General features: G+C 42.0%; 1 protein-coding gene across 3 annotated transcripts in view; it reads right to left on the bottom strand.

Annotated features, from left to right (window-relative positions):
- Positions 1 to 17,954, bottom strand: part of fbln2 (fibulin 2) — a 98,370-nt gene that overhangs the window by 42,409 nt on the left and 38,007 nt on the right. For all 3 annotated transcript variants that reach the window (XM_036001757.1, XM_036001756.1, XM_031280330.2), the window contains exons 6-8: positions 11,185 to 11,394; positions 10,086 to 10,184; positions 5,207 to 5,308 (exon numbers count right to left, since the gene is read on the bottom strand). In XM_036001757.1, the coding sequence (XP_035857650.1) occupies positions 5,207 to 5,308; positions 10,086 to 10,184; positions 11,185 to 11,394 (411 nt within the window). The remainder of the gene's footprint in view (positions 1 to 5,206; positions 5,309 to 10,085; positions 10,185 to 11,184; positions 11,395 to 17,954) is intronic.

The raw sequence follows: 17,954 nt of genomic DNA on the forward strand, positions 1-17,954 counted from the left end.
GAGTGGAGGGGGGATAGCGGATTTAGAAGAATTCCATCAAGAGACCAGAGGAGGCTCTGCACAGGGAGAAGTCTGAGAGGCAGCACTATTAGGCACAGAAGCAAACACACACACACACACACACACACACACACCCTATTGTTCTTTCACAGCTCAAACTGATGTAGATGAAGTCAGCCTTGGAACATTTGCAAATTTGGTTTGAGACAGGAGGGTAAGGGTTACACAGACGGGTGGGACTGTAAAGGTTCACAAGCTGTGAGCATGATTTCCCAACCATCAATAACAGAGGATAAAGTCAGGAGGATGTGCAGAGCAACAATATTTTTTCAGGCTTTATTTAACAACTGAGCAAATCCATCTGGTGAAGGCCACGAGATGTAGCTGAATGAATCTTGTAAAGAGAATTTGTTGTCAAAATAATCAATTGAGTGACATTGTGCTGAAAATGTAAATATTCTCATGTGTGCTGCACAGGGCACCAATCAAGAAGCATTTCAAGGTTATGAAAACACCATTACGCAGTAGTGTCCCTCGCACTAGTCTTTGTGCTTCTATGAAAATAGAGCACCTAGAGTTATACTATCTAATGAGAATTTGTTGTCAAAATAATCAATTGTGTGACATTTTGCTAAAAATGTACATACTGGGGCAGCCTCTAGCTGATTGATGGGTATCTGTAAATTATAGAGTGTGGTCTGGACCATCTCTATCTGTAAAGTACGGAAGAGGATTAGGGCCACATGAGAAAAATCTATTTGAGTTCTGAGTTTAAAGTCAGAATTCTGAGAAAAAAAATCAGAATTTTGACTTTAGAAAAAAATCTGAGATTAAAGTCAGAAATCTAAATAAAATTGAATCAAAGTTAGCTGTTAATAAGTTGGTCTGCACTGGAGTTAGAGTGTTCTACAGACTGTACACATGTTGCCCTCCTCCACAGTAAAGGGAGATAAACATTATTCTCTTGTCCTGAGTAATCATTCTCATGTGTGCTGCACAGGGCACTAAACTATCAAGAAGCATTTCAAGGGTATGAAAACACCATTACGCAGTAGTGTCGCTCGCACTACTTTGTGCTTCTATGAAAATAGAGCACCTAGAGTTATACCATCACACTATTGAAACATCTCTACAGCCCTGAGCTGAAACTCAGGGCTGATATCAATTTTCAGTTACACCTTCCACCTCTCCTGTGAAAGCGAAGCAAAGACGCTTCGAGCGTGGATTGTAATTTGAGAGCAAACTTTCTCAAAACTATAGATACAAGAGAACACTTTTGGATCCTGTTGTGGAGTGTGGATGAGCGGACACTTTTAATTTTTTTTTTCTTTTAAAAGCTTGCTACAGCTAATCAAGGACGGAAAGTATGGTTGAATCGGGAGAGGACAACAGAGAATCCGCTGCAGAGCTAGCAACAACGGTGGCTAAAAACAAGGGAACCGTTTTCTCACCGAGCAGTCTCTGTGGCCGTAAAGCTTGTAATAAAAAACCGTGTGATAGTAAACTGTGAGCTAACAGCTACCCGGCTCTGATCAGGAGAGGGAAGAATGCTGAGAGGAAACGACAGCACACAGATCACAGAAATGACAAACACCGCAGATGACCTAAATGAGATAACAAAAAAAAAAACTCTCTAACTTTAATGAGTTGAATATATTTTTTTTAATTGATTTGAATTGAATATACTTTATTATAAACTTAAATGTTCAATTCAAATCAGTTATATTCAATTCAAATCAATTGAAAAAATTTTAAAACTGTAGTGAGACATTTTAGTGCAGGGCAGTGATGGAGTACTCAAGTCTGATTCAAGTCGCTATTCTCTGGACTCGTGACTCGTGACTTTGACTTGTGCACTGATGACTTGGACATAGACTCAGGGTTTCCCCCAGAAAAGTTGTTTAGCCCAGTGGCAAGTGTCTTTTTCGAAGAGGGCCCGGCTGGGGCAAGTCACACACTGATGGCAGCTGACGTAGAGCCCAATAGTTTCTGTGATAACAGAATTATGGATGGAATCGCAAAATTGAGAATTTAAAAAAGCTATGAGACAGAGGGCCCTACATTAAGTCAGTGCTAAAAGCTAACTGGAGATTTAAAAAAGTATGACTATGTCTAACTTCAAAAAAAAAAATTTCAAAAAAGCCATCCCACTGTCAAAATCATTCCCAGTGGCTTAGGCCACCAGACTTGCAATACACTGGGGGAAACCCTGGGGCTCGAGCATTCATGAAATAAGATTTGGAAGTTGGATGAAGTGTCTGACTACTTTTATGTGTAATAGGCAGTGATGGAGTACTCGAGTCCTGGACTCGGACTCGACAGTTGGTGACTCGACTACAACACTGGTGCAGGCTCCCATCCATAGATAATACCCATGTATTACATGTAACTTTGAAAGCAGATCTCAATGCACAGACTGATCTCATGAAGTGCCGTATGTATGACACGCCAATTCGTATGCCGTTTTTGCATGTTATAAAGATGCATAATCGTTTTTTAGCGTGTTTATCAACGCCGTTTGGCCTCCATTGACCTACATTACATGTGAATTATCGCTGTAGCGAGTAGTATGAAAGGGTGGAGGTTGGTTGGGGTGACTTTCACCCAGGAGGGCTGGGTTCGTGTCCCACGTGTGGCGTTTGTCAACCGTTTTTTTTTTTTTTTTTTTTTTTTTTTAATAGAGCCTTCCCCAATGTTCTTTTCCTAAACCCAACCGTTCATGGTTTCCCTAAGCGTGTGACGTTGGTCACCAATGTTCTTTCCCTAAACCCAACCTTTGTCTTTTTTTGTTTTTTGTTGACGTTCTCACAATAACACGGCACGTGGTGTATGTTTACATCCGCTGTATACAGCGTAGACATACACGTGGATAGCTCAAAATGCGTACAGATAACACGCCATTTGGCTTTAGGAAAGTGCCGTGTTTCATGATGCCATGTTGCAATGCACTATTTTGAGGAAGAAACAAATCAAAACCATCCCTGCCCGCAACAGTTTGTTTAGCGCTCAAGGTGAATTTCATAAAACTGTGAAGGTGGCAAAGATGTGTTAAAGCAAGAAAACCACTATGGTGTTTGAATTTGGTTTGTCTGTGTGTGTGTGAGTTCAGGAATATCCATTCACAGCCTGGTGATGAGCAGAAATAATGTCAGAGCACTGAGCAACTGTCTAGCCCACACATTTACTCTTCAGCTCGTGTATAAAGCCCTCTTCACAGATCCCATCCTGGTTGACACACTGGTAGGATCGCCATGGGAACAATTGTGTGTTAAGATCTTACATTCATTCGTATGTAGCTGAATGCATCATATAGAGAGAAGCGGCTTTATTTACCTTGTAAAAATGTGATTTAAATGATACTGGATTAATCTCTTCAGCATTTATGATAGAAGTGCTTCCATTTACAGGAAACATCCGTTAAATCCTCAAATACCCCCGTCACACTTACACCTTGTAGTGCTGTTTGCTTTTTTCCATTCCAGTCTAAACCAAAAGTAGCCCACCCACATCTTCACATGTGGGAACACTTTCGGTCCTCACTCGGCTCACTGAAACGGAGTGAATTCGGAGGGGAACACTAACTCTTATGTGCGTGTGCATCCAGAGGTATTATCCCGTCTGCTGACTGACGGACAGATTAAATAAACTCAGCCAGGTCTGCCAGACACACTCGCACTGTATACATTCACTATCACAAGTGCAGGGAAATCAAGATTTCACAGCAGGCCTTCAGTATTGAAGCCGCACATGATCTGAAAAAACGTATTCATACAAGCAAATTATATTCATGTTGATATCACTCACTTTCTACCTGTCCTTTTCTGTAGCGACATCTTGTACACTCAAAAGTACAAGTGGCGTAAAAAGGGATTAGCACACGCAATGCTTTAGCTGTTGTGTATTGAATTCCAGAGGTGGACCACACAGTATATCTTTTTTTCACGAAAGGAAAATTGCTCCCAAGTTTTCGCCCTGTTGCAAATGCATGGATCAATTTACTAACTACTGCAGTAGATTTATTACCGTAAGACCCTTCATGTAAAATAGTCTTTGGCATGGTAACAATTACATTTGGGAGGTCTCATGTCGATCTATGTGATGAGTTTTTCCACAGTAAAATGTTGTGCGTGTAGTTGCTTATCTTGCCATTTTACATGGATTCTCAGCTCCCCTAGTCTCGCATTGCCAGACCTCTCTCCACAGCGCTGCGAAGTAAGGTGTGGCTACACCACAGGCGCACAATCGTCTTGGGTGGCGCTAAGCTCCGGACGCAGCGACGGTGGCTCTGCTAAATGGTCTCAGGAAGGAACTTGTTTTGGCAGAACATTTGCACCCCAAAAAAGACAACGCCACATACAATATTAAATGAAGTTAACTGTTCACACAATACAGTAACGTGAGCTATTTAAATTAGCTGATACATGGTTAAACCTCATTAGCTCTTACGAGTGTATCGCCTTACCAGTACTTCCTTCACAGTAATCCCACCAATCAGTCCCAAAAACGTCCCAGTAAGAGAGTAAATGCCGTAAACATATTCTTTGTAAATCTTTACAATCATCCCCGAAAGAACCAAGCAGATCTGCCTTGCTGCACGATGCAAATTTTCAGCGTGTAGCTCGCTAGCTCGAAGTTCGTTGCTGTTTCACGAAGAGAACGGAGTTAGACAGCGGCCACACACATCCATACTAGTGCTGACCCTGCCTCCTACTATTTAAACAACAACAAACTTCACCTGTCAGGGGTGCCACTCTGTGTAAAGAGTGTGTGTGATAACTCGGTGCCAAGTTATCACACACAGCTTTATGAATGGAAGATAACTAAGTACACAGACATGCAGTGTTTGTAACAGCAGCTGTAGCTGCCACAGAGTAATTGGCCGTGGTTGACTAATGCTCCAGGCAGCAGGAAGTGGGAGCACAATCACTCAATGCATTATTTAGTATCACAAGACCTGCATTTGCCTCCTTCATCAGTGACTGCACCCAATTAAAAAGTGTCCCGATCCCTGGTTGTGTTGTCATGGCTGTATGTGTTGCTGTTCATGTATACAGCAGTTGAGTGCTATTGTTGATGGTGTTTGGTTGTTTGTCACCTTGTGCAAACCCTGCTCGAGGGAGACAGCTTAAGGGATACATACGAGCATTGTGAACCGCTCCAATTACTGCCAACGTTGCCATGACAACAACGAGCGGGCAGCCCTTACCTTCACACATGCGTCCGTCTGTCATCAGCGAAAACCCTGGGAAGCAGGAGCAGCGAGTCCGGCCGGCCACCGCCGTACACTGCTGACTGCAAGGACCGTTTTCTGCAGGACACAAAATTGCAGCATGATCACCACCATGTTTATTATTATTGCTTATGAAAAGGATCCCCATTAGCTGATGCCCTAGCAGTCAGCTACTCTTCTTGGGGTCCGCACTAGACACACAATACATACACATTACATCACAGACAGACATTCCATTACAAGAATATATGTAAAGTCACATCAATGTGCAATACACTTATCCATGCCCACATACAAACACATGCATGTGTACACACAAACATACACACAAACACACATTTCCCATAAACAAAAGATCAAACTAACAGTCAGACTCAGTAACTATCACACATTATAAACATGAACAGAACAAACGTTTTTTTTTATTTTTTTTTATTATAGAAAAATAATTATAAAACACAATAGGAATATTTTCAAACAGTGTAAGAATCATATAAGACTTATACAGTTACTTTCCAATATTCAGTCTATCATGCCAGATAGATGCCTCTGCATTTACTATACCATGTCTGGATTCCACACAGCGACGACTCTAGGACAGTAATTCACTCATGATGTCTTCAATTCTCATCCTTGAGCTGTTTCTCTGCTGTCTTTGTAATTCATTTAGGGCTGCAACTACTGATTTTTTTCATTGACGATTAATCTGTCGGTTATTTTCTCGATTAATCGATAAGTTGTTTGGTTTATAAAGTGTCCGAAAATGGTGATAAATGTGGATCAGTGTTTCCCAAAGCCCAAGATGACGTCCTCAAATGTCTTGTTTTGTCCACAACTCAAAGATATTCAGTTTACTGTCACAGAGGAGTGAAGAAAACAGAAGATATTCACATTTAACAAGCTGACATCAGTCTCACTTCTCATTTAAAATGACTCAAACCGATTAATGGATTGTCAAAACAGTTGGCGATTAATTTAAAAGTTGACAAGTAATCGGTTAATCAGATTAATCTTTGCAGCTCTAGATTCAAGGAAGGAGCCTCTCATGAGCCATCACATGCAACACAACAGAATCAATTCTCTCTATTTAACAGCCCGATAGTTTGTCGACTGTTACAAAGAGGCATGGACCAGAAATTTCTCACAATTTCTCACCAACACATTCCCTGCTAAAGTGTCAGAAGGCCGCTCGATACGTCGATCAGGTTATTCTTACAACTAACAATCAGAGGCACTTTGAAGGAGCATGGCTTTTGTTGGAGCCTGGAGTAGAGACTTGAGGGTTTGCACTGTTGATCTCTGCCTGACTTGATCAAGATTCAGCTCATGAAGCTGCAGCAGCATGGCTGAACAGTTGATCAGTGAAAAATGCATGCAGCGAGGCAACTGCCCCTTACTTTTTTACTTCATAAGGGAGTTATTCGCGTCAGGGCAATCAGACAGTACTTGGACACGTCATGTCAGACCTTCTCAGCCCGGCCGGCATGCTTTCTTTCAATAAAAGCAGAGCTGATTTGTTGAGCAGATGCTTACTGGGCTCTAGACATTGAGTTGCAACTGCTTGTACACTTCACCGCCTTATATGAAACACTCTTTTAAGCCCTCAAACCCTGTTACCTCTATTTTCCACCAGGCATCTGCACTGCGTTCCGGAGGCGCCGCGGGCCCCGCGAGCAATTGCGGCCATTCAAGTCAATGCTTGATATTCCACCAGCTGCGTCACGGCGCGTCCCAGAAGCGTGCGTGAAGCGGCTCTCCGCTCCCCTAAAGATACGCGGCAGGTCTATTTTCACGCGAGCCGCGGGGCATTCAGGCAGCCGGGCAGGAAGTGAAAAAGCGAGAGCATCCAGTCAGTTTACCAAAACACCCCCAATATTGTTTACGTCTCCTCTACAACACCACGGACGACAAGAGATTCATCTTGGAGGTGGAAAAACATAATAAGACATGACTCTTTTTATGAGGACAACACCAGAAAAGAGAAGGCACGGAGTTTAACTGTAGGAGTGCTTGGAGTGGAAGGTAGATACTAGCTTAATAAACACGTGATTGTTCTGTAAAGTACTTGTAGTAACAATAAAATCTGCAAGTCGGGCAGCAAGACGCTCTGCTTCTGAGACGCTCCCAGTGCGGTATGGCGCGCGGCGGAGGACGAAAGGAAACAGGAACGCAGCCGGAACGCAGCACAGACGTGTCCAATGGAAAATGGGGGTTACACATTAGGGCTGGGTGATATGGAGAAAATCAAATATCACAATATTTTTGGCCAAATACCTCGATGACGATATTGCGGCGATATTGTAGGGTTGACAATTGGTGCTTTCACAAAATATTTACAGAATACAATGAGATTTGTGATCAATAATCATCAGTAGTGTGGGTACAATGACTAAGTGGGTAAAGGCAAATTACAACAGTCTGGTAAGTTCAGAAAATGACATCACTTTTGTGTAATGCAGCCTTTAAAACCAGGAGAAGACAACACTTATGTCATATTACGATATCCAAAATGTAAGACGATATCTTATTTCATAGCATGATATCGATTTATATTGCTATATTGCCCAGCCCTAGTTACACAGAAAGCTGTAACACACAACTTTAGATGATGGCACAAAAATCTGGCAAAATGGCAGCTGGCCTGGCAACCCGAAAGGCATAGGTTTCATTTCTAACATTTGTGGGGACGCATTCCTTTGAGGGTCTGGTTTGGGTTATTTTTTGTGTCGAGTTTGATTGAAGTGCGTTTTATGATTATCATAAAAAATTTAATACAAAAAAAAAATAAAAAATGTTTTTGTGAATGGAGTCTGGTGGCTTTTATAACAGTTTCTTTTCACATCTTACTTGTTGAATTCAGGATTTAGTTTGACTAAATAGTAAGAGACAGTTTTGGGGAGTTATATTTGGTTTCTGTTAGGGTTAATTCATCTCGTCTTGGTTCGGGGAAAGAGACAAACTTGAATTTAGAAGGTGTATGGTTGTATCTTTCTGTTTAGGTGTGAGAATGTTTCCTTTCTTGTAATTTTGTGGCCACAGTTGCTATGGCTACACAAGCAGGAGAACGAGCTTTCTCAGTCAATATGGCACACGGTGGGGGATTTATTTCTTTAACAGACTACATATACCATCAGTACTGCTTGGACATCCACAGTAAACGTGGCAAATTTTCCCTTTAAGTCAGGTTGATTGAAGGGCAAAGTAAGATGAATGATCAATGAGTAATCCAAGAATATATCCTGATCTATGCTTTTCATTTGTGCTTTAAACTTAAATGTCAGAAAGGATTCCGCCAAAGAAAAATGCAAACCACTAGGGTTGTCCTGATCACAGCAGTGTTTCCCACACATAGACTAATTTGTGGCGGTGCGCCATACAATCAACACCGGCCACCACATATTGCGTTTCGTTATTATTATTATTTTTTTTTAACGCTGTTTAAAACACGCAGCGTATTCGTTAAGCTGCATTTGCTTTCCTTGCTCTCCTCCGTCTCTCTGTCGCTCACGCGTCTCACACACACACACACACACACACACACACACACACACACACACACACACACACACACACACACACACACACACAGCTCCTCCCCTCCGTGCACACAGCGTCTGTCTCCATGAAAACGAGAGAAGACGGCTGGCGAAATTCAAAAGTTCATTAAAGGTTGGTATCTCGTGAACACCTTTACACCATCACACATTGAAAAGTCCTCTAAAAAATATTTTATATTCTGAATACAATGTTGAGTCCTGACCCAACTCTTAGAAAACAAGCAATTGCGCCCGCTTTAGAAAGTTAACTAGTCACAAGTTTGCGGTAAAATGCAGTTGGGTTGTCGAGGTCAAAACACTATATGTAGCAGCTGTGAATCAAATAAACTTATTATAAATAATGTTATGTCATTTTTTTACTCTTACACTGAATGTTTGCTGCTTAAATCCAGATGAGTATTGAAAAGTGTTTTCCACGACTGAAAAAGGCACGTGTTGAGGATGAGGACCAGCCTGAACCGGAGGTATCAGTCTGAAACAGAGCTCAACAGTCTTACCAGTGTAATTAGTTATGTTATTAATTTGTTTACAATATTTTCAGGCTTCAACCAGTGCTGCTCACGCAGGAGAGAAAGAGATAGATTCCTTAGGCATTGAAAAAAGAGTAGGAGAAGTGGACGGCATCCAACAGCGTGTCCTCCTCAGTTTTTGATACTTGATTGTTACGAAAATAAGTACTGTCTGTCTAGCATGCTAGCGCTAGCGTGGTTTAGCCCCCTCGTTTCGGCTAGTGGCGTAGAAAGCCGTGCAGATTTTGAACAGCTCACCCGGAGACTGAAGACAGGACACATTCAGAAACCCATAATCTCACTCAAAACAGCATGGATGTTTTTTTACCCAAGTTTATATGAGTGTGGAAGCACCAGAAACACAAAATAACACCCCAAATCCCAGAAAAAGTGTTTTTTTTTTCATAATATGGGCACTTTAAGACATATTTTAGTTACTTTTATTACTTAAAAAAAAAAAACCCGGTGTGCAGATCTATTATCTGAGCAACTACAAGCATTGGATCGGGACTCGGGATCGAATCGGGGGTCTAAAAAGCTGATCGGGACATGCCTACAATCTCTCGACTTCCAGTCAGCGGAGATCACGAAAGTCGCAGCCCAACAAAATAAAATCATGGCTCTGATGGGAAAAATCCAAACACTTAAGACACCAAACATGGAAAACAAAGAAATAAAACCTGTCTGAGTCTAAATACCAAACATGACTGAATGTGTAATTTTAAAATAAATGCACAGATGCTGAAGGTTTGAATGTTTACATGCGTTGCAGTGAAATGCTGGTATTACCTGCACATGGATTGAGGCGGGCAGGGCTGCTGGTGGTTGCGCTGGGTGTGGTGCTAGCAGGACTGTGCTCTCGGACTCTGTTGTCCTCGTCTTGACTCACTGCACATGAAAACACGGCAACAGAAACCAGGAAGAACATGTCTCTTTATGTTAGTTTCCTTTTGACCTAAGCCATGATGTGTGCCTCCTGTAAGTTGATTAACTTTCGAAAATCTTGATTTACCTCATTAATCAATCAATTTATAAATCACCCTCTCCTCCCACTTTACACGTAAAACAGACAAAATAACTTTGGGTACAAAGACCATATATCATAGTCAGTTTTCCCTACATCGAGTATTTTTTTGATTCTTCAAATTTCACCCTTCAAAAAATAAAACTGACAGTTCAGAAGACTGAAATTGTGAGTGACACTGTGTCTGATACAGCGTCATGCAAATTCTTTCTTGCCTGAGTTTAAATATTTCAACACACAAATTTGCGGCATCATTAATGGCCACCGCCGCAAATTTGCATCTTTGCACTGACTTTGTGACTTTGTTTATGTAATTGCGCTGCCAAATTCGTGCGAAAACACCTCGGTGTGAACGCACCTTAAGAAGGTGATCAGTGCAGAAGTGCATAATACAAATGCCCTCGGAATATGTGTACTTCTCTCATGGGCAAAGTAAAAAAGCTTGTTTGTAATTAATTAATCAACCCTCAGAGGTTTTTTTTCCATCTCTGTTAGCTTTTGTCATTATGATTCAAATGTCAATGTAAAAAAATGTAAACTTGTTAGCTAAATAATGAGTTGTACCAAGCCAGCCTCCTTCTGAAATATGACATCTTACTTTCAAGAACATTTGTGCAAACATACTGTAACTTCAAGCCATATCAGATTTTGATAAGCAAATTTTAAGGATCCCTTCAACATGAGTTACTTTAAGATTTATTACAAAATTTGGTCTGTCTCACCGATACCATCGTTTTAGGCAGTATCAGAGGCGCTACGATACTTATCGTACGTATCGGTATGACTGTAGTTTACAACCAAAGCCAGATTACTTCAGTCACAGAGTTGAGTCACATGTTTGAATACCAAGGTGTGTTACTGTACCTGGTGCACAGGAGCTTCCGTCCTGTTGCAGGATGTAGCCCTGGTTGCAGCCACAGCGGTAGGAGCCCCAGATGTTGGTGCATGTGTGCTGGCACAGCTGGCCCGGGTAGAGCTGACACTCATCCACATCCCCCTGCTCCTCCACTGCGTTGGCAGCTTCTTCTGTGGCACTGATGGAGAAGGCCTCGCTGGGGAACTTGCTGTCGGAGACTGGAAGGAGTGAGAGGAGTGTAGAGTTGATCCCATTCATGTCATCTTATCTTATTATTGTTGTTCTATTTTATTAATGTCATTTTATCTTATTTCATCTTTTTTATCTTTATTTTTACTGTTACTACAATTGCCACTTTTCATCATCTCATTCCATTATACCCACCTTGGTTTATTATGAGTCATATTTTTGTATTTCTTTCTCTTTTAAATTAAATTTAAAAAACATTTAATCAGACAGAACACAGTAAACGGTAACATGAACATTACCACAATATTAGGATGGATTTATATAATATGTGAAGTTTGAATATATTGAATGAAAGGCTGAATATATTGAATGAATGTCTGAATATATTGAATGAACCTTGAATATACTGAATGAATCTTAAATATATTGAATGGAAATCTGACTATATTGAATAAAAGTGAATGAAAGTCTGAATATATTGAATGAAAGTCTGAATATAGTGAATGAAAGTCTGAATATAGTGAATGAATGTCTGAATATAGTGAATGAAAGTCTGAATATAGTGAATGAATGTCTGAATATATTGAATGAAAGTCTGAATATATTGAATGAAAGTCTGAATATAATGAATGAAAGGCGTGTTGACGTTAGCCTGATGAAAGGGACCTGCCTGACCAGAGAGGTTCCATTCATTCGGTCTTCCACGATAAAAAAGTGAATAAACTTCTTCATTGGGAGAACGGTACTGGATACAGTTACCGTTATCAGTGTTTTGGCCCGTACTTGCATTTGCCAGTGTGTTAATAATCTCTTCATTGCTTAAAATTGCTGACACTAGATTTCTTGCTGATTCGCTCCTAGTGTCACACTTCGGTTAGGATTCATCACAACGGAAACACAAGATGGCGGCAGACAATGACGTCAGATTCCATTTCAACTTTCATTCAATATATTCAGACATTCATTCGATATATTCAGACATTCATTTGATATATTCAGACTTCCATTCGATATATTCAGACTTTCATTCAATATATTCAGACCTTCATTCAATATATTCAAGGTTCATTCAATATATTCAGACTTTCAATCAATATATATATATATATATATATATATATATATATATATAATTTCCTAAATGGCATGCCATAATATATGTATAGTGTGTGTGTGTGTGTGTGTGTGTGTGTGTGTGTGTGTGTGTGTGTTGGTGTCTGTGTGTGTGTGTGTCTTTGTGTGTGTGTGTGTGTGTGTGTGTGTGTGTCGGCCATTTACTGTCTTTCAGGTTGTGGCAACATTGTACATATTGGGCAGCACGATATGCTCTGTCTCCTCCCAGGATAATTTTTTATTTTAAAAAGGTCATTCGGCTCTTTGAAATCTGAGATTACATTGTATCTAAAAAATGTTTTTTCATTAGACGCTTGCATTGTAGGAGAAAGTGCATCTCTGTCTCAACATCACCTGTCCAACAGTGACCACATGTTCTGTTTTCTTTTGGTTGCCATGACTTTGTGTGTCTTCCCGTTTTAACTTTGTTTGTGGTCACTGAGCCTGCACTTGGTTAGGATGGTCTGTTTCTGCTTTCTATCTCTGACAGCAGAGACATTTCTTGCTAATTTATAATGTCTTTTTAGGGCAAGATAGCTGTTTCTCTCTCTGTTTTTCTCTCTCCTCAGCCAGTCGCTTCGGATGGCTGCCCACAAAGAGCCAGGTTCTGTCCGAGGCTTCTGTCTGTTAAAAAGAAGTTTTTCTTTGCCACTGTCGCACCAAATGCTTGCTCTTGGGGGAAATGTTTGGGTCTCTAAATTATAGAGTGTGGTCTAGACCTACAACATTCTATCTGTAAAGTGTCCTGATATAACTCCTGTTATGATTTGACACTCTAAATAATTTAACTGAAAAGTGCAAAGGTCATGGTCTCAGTGGTGCCTGAACTACACTGCACTTAAGACTTACAGCACAGTGCATTAACAATGCAATTCATCATAGACACCCTTATACATTCAGGGGTAAGGGCCAAAAGTATACTGCAGCAGTAATGGATCCAGTTGTGGGTTTTAAAGTAAATATAATTCAGAAGAGCAAGGCGATTAAATGTTTCCTGTTTTAATTAAAAGGTGGTGAGTCACAAGACTGAAAACATAGTCCCCATGGAAATAATTACAGTGCACCTCATCCATAATTTCATCCATAAAACACTCAAAGTAAAGGCAACCTTCAAGCATTCTGAGAGTGTGTGTGTGTGTGTGTGTGTGTGTGTGTGTGTGTGTGTGTGTGTGTGTGTGTGCTTGTTTTACTATATTCGTAGGGTCCAAAAACCAGGGAATACAGTATACTTGTGGGGTCTGCACAGCCTTGTGGGGCCCAAAATGCTGGACCCCACAAGGTTAAAGGTCTGTTTGAGGGTTAAGACTTGGTTTTAGGATTAGGGTTAGAATTAGGTTATGGTTAGGGTGAGGGTAAGGGTTAAGGTTAGGCATTTAGTGGTGATGGTTAAGGTTAGGGTAAGGGGCTAGGGAATGCATTATGTCAATGACGGGTCCCCACAAAGATAGTGAAACAAACGTGTGTGTGTGTGTGTGTGTGTGTGTGTGTGTGTGTGTGTGTGCGCGCTCGCGCACACGTGTGTGTGTGTGTGTGTGTGTGTGTGTGTGTGTGTGTGTGTGTGTGTGTGTGTGTGCGTGTGCAACTAACTGAGAGCTTGAACAGTTTTTGCAGCTCCTAAACCTTCCACAGCTTTCGGCAGGTTATTTGATTCCCGCTTCAGGATGACATCATTCAAATTTCCCTTTTAAAGCCTAAGGAAATTAGCTGCAGTCGATGGTTAGAACAGAGCTCATTAAAGGGCGGATTAGGAGGAATTCCTCTGATGTTGTGAATGAAATAACAGGCTAAGGCAGTGAGGAGACGGACCTTACCTCACCATCACCATTACCATCGGTACAACTATACGAAGGCTGACTAATAACGAACTGCAAATGCATGCTGTGTGTCTGGTCCCAACATATAAACTAAAAAGCTGAACAAAGGTCTACCAAATTCCAAAGCAATGATTCTGGACAGCTGTTGAGTGAAGGCCTTTTCTTGTGCTTTACTGAGAGGGATTTAATGCTCTCTAAATGCACAGGAGGGAGTACAGACAAACACACTAACAAATGCGGTGTCACGCTATCTTTTTAAAGTCTTACTTCACCACATCACACGTCTGATGTCATTGATGAAAAGCATACAAATTCTGTCTCATGGAGCTTACGCTTTGACTTCATTGCATACGTAATGTATGTGGACCGTTGGCGGAGCGGAATGTATCTTTTAATTGGCTACACCTGCAGAGCGCACACGGCGTAGGATTGTGTGAGTCACTTGTAAAACGGTGAGCTTTTGCTTTGGGATTGCTGTTATGTCTTTAGTGTTTGGACCTGGCGCAGCGCTGTGAAACGTCAATCTATTGTCAGTTATTACCAATGGACACACACGACAGGAGACAATAAAAAAAAAAAAAAAAAAAAAAAAATAGAAACTCTCAAACTGCCAAAACGGTCATTGACAGTCATTAAGGTCCCTATTTTAACGATCTAAGCGCACGGTGTGAAGAGCCTGGCGCAGGTGTGTTTAGGGCATGTCCAAATCCACTTTTGCTAGTTTGACGGTGGAAAACGCCGGGCGCATGGTTCAAAAGGGTTGTACTTAGTGTCTTCATTAATCAGAGGTGTGTTTTGGGCGTAACATGCAATAAACCAATCAGAGATCATCTCCCATTCCCTTTAAAAGCCAGACGCGTTTGTACCTTGGAGCATTGCTATTATTATGGAGGATTTGCACCCTAATATTTTTATTTGTAATCTTCTGCATGTGTGTGTGCTGCTGTGCGTCCCTGTGTGTGTAACAAGCATAGTGTGTGCGCGCGCTGTGCACGAGCCTAGGAGCATTTTACTAATTCACTGTTAAAATAACAATGAAATGCTGCGTTATTGACTTTAGACCAGGTTTTTGTTGGTCAATGGCACGATCACGTCCCACTGCCTCAAGATAGCAATACGCCCAGAATGCACCTGAACACACCTCCCTGTAAGACCAGCACGCCCATGGGCGCACAGATGGGCGCAGGTGCATTTGCTATTTAAACGACGTGGGCACTGGACGAGAAATTGACAACTGCGTCGGTCTTAAACTAGCAAAGACACTTGCGTCGGGCTTTGCAGTGCACTGCGCCGGGTGCAAGATAGGGCCCTTAGTCATTTCCGGTATATCGATAGTTTAATTTAAAAGAAATATAGACACTTTAGGATCCATCCATCTTCTTCCGCTTATCCGGTAACGGGTCGCGGGGGGCAGCAGCTCCAGCAGGGGACCCCAAACTTCCCTTTCCTGAGCCACATTAACCAGCTCTGACTGGGGGATCCCGAGGCGTTCCCAGGCCAGGTTGGAGATATAATCCCTCCACCTAGTCCTGGGTCTTCCCCGAGGCCTCCTCCCAGCTGGACGTGCCTGGAACACCTCCCTAGGGAGGCGCCCAGGGGGCATCCTTACCAGATGCCCGAACCACCTCAACTGGCTCCTTTCGACGCGAAGGAGCAGCGGCTCTACTCCGAGCTCCTCACGGATGACTGAGCTTCTCACCCTATCTCTAAGGGAGACGCCAGCCACCCTCCTGAGTAAACCCATTTCGGCCGCTTGTACCCTGGATCTCGTTCTTTCGGTCATGACCCATTTCTGTGCAAAATGTGTGCACACATCTTGCGTAAATATATATAAATAGGAGACTGTCCTATTTTCCACTTGTAGAGCAGATCTCTGCGGAGCATACGCACCACTTACGTGCTGCTCTAATGCCCCCTGTAGCCAGTATCATTGATTATAGTGGAAGCGCATACGTTATGCGTGCAATGTAGCCGGCCAGTTACAGCTGCAAACAAGATATATTGGTCATATTCAGTTGTGGCTAGAAGGGATACAGCTGCGGCGTTTAGCGGCATCGGCAGTAAAGTTTAGGCACCAAAACGACTAGTTGAGTTTAGGAAAAAGATCGTGGTTTGGATTAAAACACTCCGGAGGAACGAACATGCACTTCCTGGGTGAACGTATTAAAATTATATTATTATGGTTAGATTTGAGAGACTTTGCACAACTTCTGGCCGTTGCTGTATCCCTTTTAGACACAATCGCCATATTCGGCGGCCCGTGCACTGAACATAAGCAAAAGTGTTGAAACTGGTTCAACCACGTGTTTGTAGACATAAGGAGATACAAATGGGTATTGGAATACTTTTGCAGTGAAGCGTGTTTATCCTGAACCTCCACTGCTTGAAAAACTTTGCTGGCACAAGTAGAGAGACAGCAGCCTGAGCTGCCATCTGTTCCTGATTCATCACAGCTTGCATACATCTTTTCCCATTACTCTGAACGGTAACGTGACTCCTGACCAATCAACCTAAAGCATCTGTCTTGTGGGAGATCAAACACAGCCCATACTCTACCTCTGACATAAACTTCAATAAGGAGAAAGTAGCGATGGCTCAACCCAGAACAAATCCATATTTCAGTCCAGTGGTTTGGTAAAGGTTGTAACAGTGAATATACTTAGTCACAGAGCTGTTGAGGAGGCAGAATGGAGCAAATGTTTTATTTGTCCAAGTACTAACTGCTAAACATGAAAAATAAGTTATCAAAAAAGTATGACCAGGGTGAAATTCAATATATGTTTTTTAAAGATTATTTTTTGGGGCTTTTCCCTTTTATTAGATAGAGACAGTGGATAGACATGAAAGGGGGAGAGAGATGGGGCATGACACACAGCAAAGGGCAGCAGGTCGGACTCGAACCTGCGCCGCTGCAAAGGACTCAGCCAACATGGGGCGGACGCTCTAACTGGGTGAGCTAGAGGCCGCCCACAATATGAGCATGGTTTTCAAGATCTTGTAAGTTTCACAGCCTGTTGTCCCCAGCAGCAGTAGAATAGTACATCTAGTCTGAAGACTGCACACTAACACAAGTAGAAGACAAGGTACACACAGCGATACACTGGTAAGAGCAAATGAGGTTTAACCATGTATCAGTTCATTTAAATAGCTCACGTTACTGTATTGTGTCAACAGTTAACTTCCTTTAATATTGTATGTGGTGTTTACTTTTGCGGGGTGCAAATGTTCCACCAACACAAGTTCCTTCCCGAGACTATATAGCAGAGGCACCGTCTCTGCTTCCGGAGCTTAGCGCCGCCCAAGACGATTGGGATTGGTTTAAAGAAATTTAAACAACCCAGAGTCTTTTCCCCCTATCCTAGAATATATCTCCAACTCCAGCTGTTGAGATAGGTCTGGCAATGCAAGTTTTAGGTTTGTGGTTACCTTGCACGGCAGCTGGATTCTCGCGATATCACAAGATCACACAAAAATTCATCTTGTCAAGCTTCAAGTAGTCTCGCATTGCCAGACCTTCCTCCACAGCACTGCAGAGGAGGGTCTGGCTAGTCCACACAGCATTCTGGGATGGGAGAAAACATGCTCTGGTTTATTGGCATTTATTTAAACCAATCACAATCGTTTTGGGCGGCGCTATGCCCCGGACACAATGACGGTGCCTT

Source organism: Sander lucioperca, chromosome 6 (genome assembly GCF_008315115.2).
Source record: "Sander lucioperca isolate FBNREF2018 chromosome 6, SLUC_FBN_1.2, whole genome shotgun sequence".
In the NCBI taxonomy this organism is placed as follows: domain Eukaryota; kingdom Metazoa; phylum Chordata; class Actinopteri; order Perciformes; family Percidae; genus Sander; species Sander lucioperca.